The sequence below is a fragment of the Mustelus asterias genome, chromosome 6, assembly GCF_964213995.1.
Source record: "Mustelus asterias chromosome 6, sMusAst1.hap1.1, whole genome shotgun sequence".
NCBI lineage: Eukaryota > Metazoa > Chordata > Chondrichthyes > Carcharhiniformes > Triakidae > Mustelus > Mustelus asterias.
The window spans coordinates 85,780,638-85,793,697 of NC_135806.1; the positions used below are offsets into that span (position 1 = coordinate 85,780,638).

Here is a 13,060-nt window from a genome sequence, read left to right on the forward strand (position 1 = left end):
AGAGAGAAAATTCAGAGAGTAACTTGAGGACTAAAACCCATAAAACCTCAAAACCTGATGGCCTACATTCTAGGATTCGAGGAGGTAGGTGCAGCAACAGTGGATATACTGATTATGATTTTATTTTAAATTCCTTAGATTCTGGAGCAGTCCAGCAGATTGAAAGTTAGCAAATGTAACATCACGTTTCAAGAAAGGAGGAAAAGAAATGATAGTGAACTCAGGTCAGCCAGTCTGATGTCGGTTGTTGGGAAAATGCTAAAATCTATTCAGGAAGTCTTAACTATGCACTTAGAAAATCAGAGTATGATCAGAGAAAGTCAACATGGTTTTACGAAAGGGAAATCCTGTTTGATAAATTTCAGTTTTTTGAGGATGTAGCTAGGGAGATAGAGGGAGCTAATAGATGTAATATACTTGGATTTCCAAAAGGCATTCCATAAAATTCCACAAGTTATGGCTCATGGAGTGCAGCATGGGGCAGGAATGACACGTGCAATCACATGATGGACAGAGTAAGGATGAATGGGGTGTTTTCAAGTAGGTAGGTTGTAACTAGAGAAGTATTACAAGGGTCTGTGTTGGGGTCTCAACTATTTACTATCCATATTGATGACTTAGATGAACAGACCAGAGTATCCAGGTTTGCTGACAATACAAAACTAGGTGAAAATGTAAGCTGTGAGGAGTACACAAAGAGGTTGCAAAGAGATATAGATAGATTCAGGGAGTGGGCAACAAGGTGACAAATTAGGGGAGGAGCATGAGGTGTCCATGAAGTTTGGCAGGCAGGGGGCACTCTTCAGATTCCTCTGCCTTACACTTCACCCACCATGTGTCTGCTTATTTCACCAGGCTATGTCCTCCTGAAATTTCCTACTATTTGCCTCAATGGTTACTATAATCACATCATCAGCAAACATTGATAATATACATTCTGTATTGCAAGGAGAACTGGTTGATGTAATGTCTTTGAATTTTCAAACATCATTTGATAGGTACCACACAAAGTTAGGACCCATGGGATGTAAGTAATATACTAGCACGTACTGATGATTGGTTAACAGACAGAAAACAGCGAGTAAGAATAAATAGGACATTTTTGGGTTGGGAAGCTGTAACAAGTTAGACAACGCAAGGGTCTGTACTTGGGCCTCAGCTGTTTACAATCTTTGACTTAGACAACTTGCATGGCAAAGTTGGTTGAACCCCTGCCTCTGGATCAAAGGTTTCTGGGCTCAAATTCCATTCCAGATCTGGAGCACAAAAATCCAGCACAGAGCAACAGTTTCACTATCGGAGGTGCTATCTTTTAGATGAATATTAAACTGAGGCTTGGTCTTTTTCTAAGGTGTATGTAAAATATCCCATTTCACTATTCTGAAGAGCAGCATGGGAGTTATTCCTGGTGTCCTGGTCAATATTTATCCCTCAATATACATTGTAAAAACAGGTTATCTGGTCATAATTACATTATTGTTTGTGGGAGCTTATGGTGTGTAAGTTAGCTGCCATGTTTTCAACATTATAACAGTGCTTTGAAATGCCTGGTAATCCAGAAAGGCATTTTGTAAATGCAATCTTTTTTTTCAGCTGAGCGGGCTGAATGCAACAAATCCAAGTGTGCTGACAATACAAAGAAAAGTGAGGAAGTAAAGCAGTGAGAGGCTCCAGAAAAACAGTTGGGTGTATGGACTAGAATATGGTAGATAGCATACAATGTTGTGAAGTGTGAAATTATCCACCTTCGATAGGAAAAATGAAATAAAACATAACTAAGAAATATTTGTATCCAGAGGACTTGAGTGTCCTTGCACATAAATCACAGCACATTAATAACATTCAGATCCAATGAGCAATTAGAAAGGCTTGGAGGATAAAGAGATTTTGCCAAAATTATATATATAATAAGGGGATTGAAGATTTTTATTTATTCATGTGATTTGGGTGTTGCTGGCTGGGCCAGCATTTATTGCTCATCTATTGCAAAACCACATTGCTGTAGATCTGGAGTCACATATAGGCCAGACCAGGTTAGGACGACAGATTTTGCTCTCTAAAGAACTGATGGGTTTTTATGACAGTTGTGGAAATCATTAAACTTTTAATTTTAGGTTTTTACTGAATTCAAAATTTGCCACCCGCCATGGTGGGATTTGAACCCCGGTCCCCAGAGCAATACCTTGGGTCATTGGATTACTAGTCCAGTGATACCACTAATGGCGCCGCTTCCCCAATTGAGTGGATTAGACCTATATTCCCTGTAATTAAGAATGAAAGGTGATCTAAATCCCTCTTCATCTCCATCTTAAATGGGACACTGCTTATTTTTATTCGCTTCCCTCACAAAAAACCCTCCCAGCTACCATAGAGTCATAGAGGTTTACAGCATGGAAACAGGCCCTGTGGCCCAACTTGTCCACGCCACCCTTTCTTTTTTAAAACCCCTAAGCTAATCCCAATTGCCCGCATTTGGCCCATATCCCTCTGTACCCATCTTACCCATGTATCTATCTAAATGCTTTTTAAAAGACAAAATTGTACCTGCCTCTACTACCACCTCTGGCAGCTTGTTCCAGACACTCACCACCCTCTGTGAAAAAATTGCCCCTCTGGACACTTTTGAATTTCTCCCCTCTCACCTTAAACCTATGTCCTCTAGTTTTAGACTCCCCTACCTTTGGGAAAAGATATTGACTATCTAGCTGATCTGTGCCCCTCATTATTTTATATACCTCTATAAGGTCACCCCTCAGCCTCCTATGCTCCAGAGAAAAAAGTCCCAGTCTATCCAGCCTCTCCTTATAACTCAATCCATCAAGTCCCGGTGGCATCCTAGTAAATCTTTTCTGCACTCTTTCTAGTTTAGTAATATCCTTTCTATAATAGGGTGACCAGAATTGCACACAGTATTCCAAGTGTGGCCTTACCAATGTCTTGTACAACTTCAACAAGACGTCCCAACTCCTGTATTCAATGTTCTGACTGATGAAACCAAGCATGCTAAATGCCTTCTTCACCACTCTGTCCACCTGTGACTCCACTTTCAAGGAGCTATGAACATGCACCCCTAGATCTCTTTGTTCTGTAACTCTCCCCAACGCCCTACCATTAACTGAATAGGTCCTGCCCTGGTTCAATCTACCAAAATGTATCACCTCGCATTTGTCTAAATTAAACTCCATCTGCCATTCGTCAGCCCACTGGCCCAATTGATCAAGATTCCTTTGCAATTGGAGATAACTTTCTTCACTGTCCACTATGCCACCAATCTTAGTGTCATTTGCAAACTTACTAACCATGCTTCCTATATTCGCATCCAAATCATTAATATAAATGACAAATAACAGTGGACCCAGCACTGGTCCCTGAGGCACACCGCTGGTCACAGGCCTCCAGTTTGAAAAACAACCCTCTGCAACCGTCCTCTGGCTTCTGTCAAGAAGCCAATTTTGTATCCATTTAGATACCTCACCCTGGATCCCGTGAGATTTAACCTTATGCAACAACCGACCATGCGTTACCTTGCTAAAGTCCACGTAGACAACATCGATCAATCGCCCTCAGAATCTTTACGTTTTAATAAGTTCACTTTTCATTCTTCTAAAACCCAATGAGTAAACAATGAACGTGATCATCCTTTTCTCATAAGACAACACTTTCATCCCAGGAATCAGCTTAGCGAACCTTGAACTGCATCCTACTTTCAATGGAAGTATATCCTTCCTCAAGTAAAACTAAAACTGGTCACAGTACTCCAGGTTTAGTCTCACCAATATCCTGTGCAGTTGCAGTAAGACTCCCTTGCTTTTATATGCCATCCCCATACATTAAAGTAGAACATTTAATTTGCCTTCCTAATTACTCACTGTACCTGTACGTTAACTTATGATTCAGGTACAAAACCCTGCTGCAGTTTGAAGTTTTGCTCGATTTAAATAATATTCTGCTTTTCTATTTCCCAACACCTTTGTGCAGAAATGGACCTTTAAATTCTATATTTAAGAATAATGAGATGATCACTGTCTATTCTGTAATGTTGCCCAACTTCACCCTTGCCTCAGCTCACCTGCTGCTAAAACCCTCATCCCTGCCTTTGTTACCTCATGATTGATTATTTCAAAGTGCCTGAGCTGGCCTCTCACATTCTTCCCTTTAAACTTAAAAGTCATCCAAAACCCTGTTGTAAGTCTCCTCACTCACACCAATTCCCATTCAACCAACTACACTGTGCTCAGTAACCTTACACTGGGTCCCAGTCAAACAACAGCCCAATTTTAAAATGGTTTTCAAATGCAAAAGGGTTTCATCCTCCTCTATCTGTGTAACTTTCTCCAGCCCCACAATCCACTGTCATACTATTGTTCATCCAATTCTAGCTTCTTGAATACCCCATATTTTAATTGCTCTACCTTTGATGGCTGTGCCTTCAGTCTCCTAGGCCCTGAGCCCTAGAATTTTCTCCCTAAACTTCTTCACCTCTCTACCTAATTTTCCTTCTTTATGAAACTTCTTAAAACCTCTTTGACCATGCTTTTGGTCATTTGACCTATCTTCTCTTGTGGCTTGGTATCAAATATTGCTTTATAATGCTTCTGGGAAGCACTTTGGGGCCTTTTTTTAATGTTAAAGGCACTATATAATTACCAATTGCTGACCTAATTGAAATACAAGCTTCTGAGGGGACTTGACAGATAGATATGGAGAGGCTGTTTCATCTGTCTGCAGAATCTAGAACCAAGAAGCACAGACTCAAGGTCAGCCATTTAGGGCTGAGATGAGGAAAAATTACTTCAGGTCCCCTCATATCCTGGTCAAGGACATGACAAATGACTTCCTCTCAGGACAACTGCTCCTTCTGGTGAACTGGTGCGATGACAATCTCTCAATGTCAACAAAACGAAAGAGGTAATCATCAATTTCAGGAAGCGTAGTAGAGGACATGCCCATCTACATCAATGGGAAGGAAGTCGAAATGCTTGAGAGCTTCAAGTTTTTAGGTGTCCAGATCACCAACAACCTGTCCCGGTCCCACATGCTGACGCTACCGTTAAGAAAGCCTACCAACACCTCTACTTTCTCAGAAGACTAAGGAAAGACTTTTGCATTTCCGCTACAACTCTCACCAACATTTACAGATACACCATGGAAAGCATTCTTTCTGGCTGTATCACAGCTTGGTATGGCTCCTGCTCTGTCCAAGACCACAAGAAACTACAAAGTGTCGTGAGCAAAGCCCAATCCATCACTCAAACCAGCCTCCCAAACATTGACATTGTCTACAATTCCTGCCGCCTCTGCAAAGCAGCCAGCATAATTAAGGACCCCACACACCCCGGACAAACTCTCTACCTTCTTCCTTCAGGAAAAAGATACAAAAGTCTGTGGACAGATACCAACCGACTCAAGAATAGTTTCTTCCCTGCTGCCATCAGACTTTTGAAGTTAATCTTTCTCTACACCCTGTGACTGTAACACTACATTTTGCACTCTCTCCTTTCCTTCTCTATGAACGGTATGCTTTGTCTGTATAGCGCGCAAGAAACAATACTTTTCATTGTATACTAATACATGTGACAAAAATAAATCAAATTCATCATTTCAATTTTAAACTATGTACTGAAACACTACTTCCCAGTTCTGATGAAAAGTCACAACCTGAAACATTAACTCTGTTTCTCTCTCCACAGGATTCTGCCAGACTAAACATTTCCACCATTTTTGTGTGTTTTATTTCAGATTTCCAGCATTCTCAAAATTTTGCTTTTATATAATGCAGCTCATTATTATTCATTATTTCCCTAAGCTTGCTTAATATTAAATACTTCACTCAGAGGATTGTGAAACTTGAGAATTCTCTACCTCAAGGGCAGTCGGCAGTCAGTCAAGCCTAAAACCAGCAAAAGGGATTCCAATGCAGTCTATAGACTGAATTGGAATCAAGGAATATGGCAATTAGGAGGGAAAGTGGAACTGAGGTTGAAGATCAAGCTTAATCCTACCGAATAACCGAAAAGGCGCAGGAGGGCGGATGGCCTAGGCCTACTCCAGAAGCAAATATTAGTCTCGGACATATCACATGTGAGTAGCCCATATCTTAATAATCTTAAATCTGCATATCTTCATCAAATTATTTGACCTGCCTTCATCTGAAAACTATTCTTTATTTTTGCGTCCTACATGCACCACCACACAAGTAACATGACATAATTCCAGACACTTTCCCTTTTGATTTGATATTTGGTAATGAACCATTTAAAATCTGAAAAAAAACAAGAACAATGACTAACTTTTCAATCCATGAATCACTCCATTAGCCCCAGGAAATCATACTAATATTTAAACAGAACTATTAGTCAGTCCCTCCCAAGTGTTGCAACCTATGTATCAGATTTATTTTAAACATTTTTATTGTGCAATATCACAGCATTTGCGGATTTTTGTCAGAGTAGCAGCACTGCATAATAATTTGGGGTAAATGGAAGAGGAGAAACAGATACCCAAATCAATATCGACTGGATGGGTAGTGTTCAGTTTTAAAATTGATGTTACCAGTGAATCCCTCCATAGTGACCAAGTTGCCATCGGTACAACAGCAAAGGAGTTACCAATGTATATGCCATCTGTCACAGTGATATGATGGTATTGGCAAAGTTTGTTGAGATCAATATGTTCAATAATATTTTTTCAAAAATGTTTTCACAATTTACCCTACTTCATGTCCCCTCTTCCCCTCTCATTCTGGGCAAGGATGTGATGAATGACTTCCTCTCAGGACTTCATTAATTCAAATTTAAACCCTCTCTCCTAGTACTGCTTTCCAGTTCTGATTAATGTTGCAAGCTGAAATATTAACTTTGTTTCTCTACGCAGGGATCTGACAGACCTAAACATTTCCAGCATTCCAAATACTTTGCTTTCATATAAGGCAGCATATTTTTATTCATTATTTCCCTAAGCTTGCTTGATATTAAATCCTTAGGCAGTAGATGATATGCAAAACTGGCATGTGAATTACCCACTCCCAAAATTGTCCAGCCTCTGTGCAGTGCTTCCTCCAGTAGCAAGGTTGAAACCAAATGGTCAATGCTTTGTTTAAGTTTAAAGTTTATTTATTAGTCACAAGAAAGATTTACATTAACACTGCAATGAAGTTACTATGAAATTCCCCTAGTCGCCACACTTTGGCACCTGTTCGGGTTAATGCACCTAACCAACACATCTTTCAGCCTGTGGGAGGAAACCGGAGCACCCAGAACAAACCCACGCAGACACGGGGAGAACATGCTGACTCCACACAGACAGTGACCCAAGCCAGGAATCGAACCCGGGTCCCTGGCGCTGTGAGGCAGCAGTGCCAACCATGTGTCACTGGACAATAAGGTTACAGTCCTCAATCACAGTTCTACACAGCACAATGCAAAAAATATTGAATCTAAAAATTCAATCCACATTTTATTTCAGACAAGTCAGTACAGTCAGCTAAAAGGCAGTGTCAGCTAAGAGCAGAGACCATGCCATTATAAGATAGCTACACCACAGGTTGGAGACAGCTGCACGAACCACAATAATGATGAGCTTTACTGCCCTGATCAAATTTTCTTTGTAATGCAATCTTTCTTTTTTTCCTTTGAGAAGGAATTCATAACAGGCAGTTCCTGCAAACAACTTAGGTGACGAACAGAAAACAGAACAGCAAACAAACATCAACAGTGGTTATTGCACAGTACACAAATAACATATTATAATCACCTCAGTATTATCTATTTTACTGATCTTTAACTCAATTTGCCTAGAAAACAATTGCTAGGTTTTTATGTGGAGTCAGTGGCCCCACCCACCAGTCAGAAAGTCAGGTGCAACCCCGCCTCCATCGACCATAGCATAACCAGATTTTATGGCAAGTAGTTGTCTGCTGTCACAGCTTCCGCACTTTGAGAGGATGCCCTCTCTCCAAGACCTGCTGATCAATTAGTGAGACGGCAGCTCTCCAGCACCACATGGAGCGGTGGCCACTGCTGCACCTGCAGCAGGCCCTGCAACAGCCAGATGGTAGTGCAGGTATGGAGTCAGGCTTCACTGGACTATTGTGTATGCTCCTCCATGGGTCCCTAAGTGCCCGATTAATAGGAAACCCCAATCCCTTCCCACCCAATATTTTCTAAACTTGCACCAATCTGATGCCATTAGGAGCACATGATCATACCCGGATTGCATTGTCTTCACCAGTGGTAATGAGAAGTGGTTCTCCGTGAACAAATGTTAGTCCTGAAATCGCCGTTGTATGGATTTCCCTCATTTGGCTAATCAGCTTCTTCTCCTCCAAATCCCAAAGTCCAACATGACCCATAGGACTCCCAGCAGCCATCACTGGATAACCATCTAGAAAGTAAAACGTGAAAGAGTAAAAATTGTTCTAGTAACCATGTGCAAAATAAGTTATAAGCAGTGCAGTTCGATGTATGCTTGATAAATAAGACATAATAGATAGTGAGCTGCTACTTTGCAATGCGTCAACAATTGAAAAATGAACTTACTTTCAAACCATCCACAGCAGGTTGTATAATGATCAAAGTTTGACTTCATGCAATGAAATAGTCAACCAGTTAATAAACAGGCTATAGAATGGATTGGTGTGTTTAAACAATGACATTACAGCTGCACTTCAACAATTCCTAATCTTTAACTTAATATACAATATGGCTAATGCTTTCTTCCTATCTTAAACTTCACTTAAATATAATCCAATTACCTGTGCGAAATGATATTGCTGTAATTGGTCCCCAGTCTTGTTGAAATTTCATCAATGTCTCATCATATTTCAGATTATGAATAATTATCTGACCAGATGCGAGTCCTACAGCAGCTACATCCACAGCTGGGGCCTAAACAACAGAACAAAACAAAATAAAACCTGGGAAATGAAAATCTTTACGCAATAATTATTGTATCTTTACCATTTGAAAAATAACATTTTCTAAAAGGATTATACACATTACTATCGATTCACTGCAATTAAGTAAACTGAATTCATTTTATTAGATGAAATTTTTCATTTATGTTTTGAGGCTCATATTCTAAAATTCTGTGCATTTCTCCACAAATCAGTGGCCTAGATTATAGAATTCCTTTCCTCACGTACTTACACAGTTACAGATGAAATGCCAGTACTGAAGTAGGAAATATCTTTCCTTTGAGCTCACTTAACCAAATTAATGCCATTGCTTAAATTATACTTTAAATAAAGGAACCATGAAAATTACTAATGAGTGTATAGCTTACTCAGCACTGTGGGTATATGATACTACAAGGACTGCGTCAGTTCAAGAAGGTGATCAAAGTCATTTAGGGTCAGGCAATAAATGCTGGCCTAACCAATGACACCCACATCCCATGACCAAATTAATACAACAAATTAACTTGGACTCATTGTAACTGCAAACTTTGTTGAATGTGTAAGAGGTTTAAGAGGTTTACATAAGAAACGTGGGCATAGGAATGAGGAAATTTCTTGCTTTTCCATTTGTATAACCAGTATTTATTGTGATATCTAGCATCTTAAAGAAAGTGTAAAATATCTTTAATAATGTAAACTGAAAGTGCCGTGAAACTGGGTCAGATTATTTCCAATTAATTAGCATATAATTACATCCTCATGCCATTGTGCAAATATCTCCAATATACAATACTGCATTTGCATCGCATTCACACTGTGGGTTACTGCAATATTAACAACGTTTGATCCTTGTCAAACAAGTGGAAGGAAGAGTTTATTGTTCCATAAATGAAACAACAGGTGTGTGTGACAGATGTATAATTCATAACAGGTTGATCATATACTGACTTTGCCGCTGACTCAAAATTAAAATGTAAATGGTATCTAGACAGAAGTGAATGAAGTTCCGACTAAAGTAATGCAGAGCTGGCAGATTTTAAGTTTCAGTCTGGGACTTGCCGATCAATAGCACTCTAAAGGATGGTTCAGATCATCACTCCAGCAGTGTTGGATAATATAATCTCTCTCATAAAAAGTTAATTTATTCAAAAGCTGTCATGTGGTTGAACATTTAGATGATAAAGGACCATGGAAAGAGAGAGAGTGATGTCATTCTGGAAGGAAGAAATGAGTACTAATAAAAAGTAAATGGCAAGTTGTGACAACGTGGAACATTAATCTTTAATTTCATCAGCTGGTCAAATATATATTAAACTTTAAAATGACTTTTTAAAGCAAGCAAAGACACAACTTCAGATGGTTGCTACAGGTCACTTGATATCTTGTATGACAAATTGCTTTCTGAAAGTTTCCAATGTGAATTACAGGTAGGAAATGCCATGGAATTTCACACCTGATGTCAACAATTACTTCAAAGATGAACTGAAATTTGTAACCGACTCTGACCATTTGTATTTCTATACAGCAACCTTTTGGACAGAGACAGAAAGTCTACCCAAACAGTAGCTATATTGGTGTTGATATGTTCTTCTTAGTTCATCACAGGGAGGAATAGTCTACTCAGAAGTGTTGGCTGGGACAATAAATAACTTAATCACCTAGGCCATAACAATAGTCAGGCTCTGTCCAGACATGAGCTAATCAATTACCTTCTGTGGAATACCCAACTCATTATTGGTGGAGGGGCTATGAGACCAGAATAACCACATTGAAAGTCTTTTATTACAACACCCTGGCTGCTTTCAGGCAAGTCTACAAATGGAGCAGTATTCTTATCTCCCTCTCTTTGCTGATGACACAAAGATTGGTGGCATTGTAAACAGCGAAGAAGGTTATCTTAGATTGTAACGGGATCTTGATCAATTTGGCCAGTGGGCCGATGAATGACAGATGGAGTTTAATTTAGATAAATGTGAGGTGATGCATTTTGGTAGATTAAATCAGGATAGGACCTACTCAGTTAATAGTAGGACGTTGGAAAGAGTTATAGAACAAAGAGATCTAGGAGTACAGGTTCATAGCTCCTTGAAAATGGATTCACAGGTGGACAGGGTGATGAAGAAAGCATTTGGCATGCTTGGTTTCATTGGTGGGAACACTGAATGGGACGTCTTGTTGAAGTTGTACAAGACATTAGTAAGGCCACAGTTGGAATACTGTGTATAGTTCTGGTCACCCTTTTATAGAAAATATATTAAACTAGAAAGAGTGCAGGAAAGATTTACTAGGATAAAATAAAGTAAGTAGCTGCAATTGGGTGCAGGAAGTGCACCCAATTGCAGCTCCTTACAGAACGCATGGATAGATTGGAGCAGCAGTTGGATGCACTTAGGAGCATGAAGGAGGCGGAAAGCGTCATAGATAAGAGCTTTAGAGACGTGGTCACACCGAAGGTGCAGGCTGATAGATGACCGCCAGAAGGGTCAGTGCAGGAGTCCCCTGTGGTCATCTCCCTCTCTAACAAGTATACTGTTTTGGATACTGTTGGGGGAGATGGGCTATCAGGGGATACCAGCAGCAGCAGCCAAAGCAGCAGCACCACAGCTGGCTCTGTTGTTAAGCAGGGAGGGACAAAGAGGACTCGAGCAATAGTTATAGGGGATTCTATAGTTAGGGGTACAGATAGGCGTTTCTGTGGACGTGAAAGAGACTCCAGGATGGTACGTTGCCTCCCTGGTGCCAGGGTCCAGGATGTCTCTGAACGGACAGAAAGCATTCTGAAGGGAGAGGGTGAACAGCCAGAGGTCGTGGTACATATTGGTACTAACGACATAGGCAGGAAGAGTGATGAGGTCCTGCAGCAGCAGTTTAGGGAGTTAGGTAGGAAGTTAAAAAGCAGTAAGTACCTCTAGGGTTGTAATCTCAGGATTACTCCCTGTGCCACGTGCTAGTGAGGCGAGGAATAGGAAGATAGTGCAGCTCAATACGTGGCTAAACAGCTGGTGTAGGAGGGAGGGTTTCAGATATCTGGACCATTGGGGTCTCTTCCGGGCCAGATGGGACTTGTACAAGAAAGACAGGTTGCATCTAAACTGGAAGGGCACAAATATTCTGGCCAGGAGGTTTGCTAGTGTCACACAGGAGGATTTAAACTAGTTTGGCAGGGGGGTAGGAACCAAAGCAAAGGTGAATTAGCTGAAGGGGAACCAGAGAGTAGGGCCAGTAAGACTCAGAGAAACAGCAGGCAGGGTGGGATCGTTAATCAGAGAGGGTCTGGTGGGCTGAAGTGCATTTGTTTCAATGCGAGAAGTGTAACAGGTAAGGCAGATGAACTTAGAGCTTGGATTAGTACTAGGAACTACGATGTTGTTGCCATTACAGAGACTTGGTTAAGGGAAATTCAGAATTGGCAACTTAACATTCCAGGATACAGATGTTTCAGGTGGGATAGAGGGGGATGTAAAAGGGGTGGAGGAGTTGCACTACTGGTTAAGGAGAATATCACAGCTGTACTCCGGGAGGACACCTCGGAGGGCTCATACAGCGAGGCAATATGGGTAGAGCTCAGGAATAGGAAAGGTGTAGTCACAATTTTGGGGTTTTACTATAGGCCACCCAACTGCTAGCGGGAGATTGAGGAACAGATATGTAGGCAGATTTTGGCAAGGTGTAAAAGTAATAGGGTTGTTGTGGTGGGAGATTTTAATTTCCCCTATATTGACTGGGACTCATTTAGTACGAGGAGCGTGGATGGGGCACAGTTTGTAAGGAGCATCCAGGAGGGCTTCCTAAAACAGTATGTAGATAGTCCAACTAGGGAAGGGGCCATACTGGACCTGGTATTGGGGAATGAGCCTGGCCAGGTGGTCGATGTTTCAGTAGGGGAGCAGTTCAGGAACAGTGACCACAATTCAGTAAGCTTTAAGGTACTGATGGATAAAGCTAAGTGTAGTCCTCAAGTTAAGGTGCTAAATTGGGGGAAGGCTAATTACAACAATATTAGGCAGGAACTGAAGAATGTAGATTGGGGGCAGGTGTTTGAGGGCAAATCAACATCTGGCATGTGGGAGGCTTTCAAGTGTAAGTTGATAGGGATTCAGGACCGGCACATTCCTGTAAGGATGAAGGATAAGTATGGCAAGTTTTGGGAACCTTGGATAACGA

The 13,060-nt window shown here is 40.8% G+C and overlaps 1 protein-coding gene across 1 annotated transcript in view; it reads right to left on the reverse strand.

The window, feature by feature from the left end:
- The window catches only part of wdr36 (WD repeat domain 36), a 103,935-nt gene that overhangs the window by 61,278 nt on the left and 29,597 nt on the right, over positions 1 to 13,060 (reverse strand). The window contains exons 7-8 of the mRNA XM_078214675.1: positions 8,753 to 8,885; positions 8,207 to 8,382 (exon numbers count right to left, since the gene is read on the reverse strand). Coding sequence (XP_078070801.1) covers positions 8,207 to 8,382; positions 8,753 to 8,885 — 309 coding nt within the window. The remainder of the gene's footprint in view (positions 1 to 8,206; positions 8,383 to 8,752; positions 8,886 to 13,060) is intronic.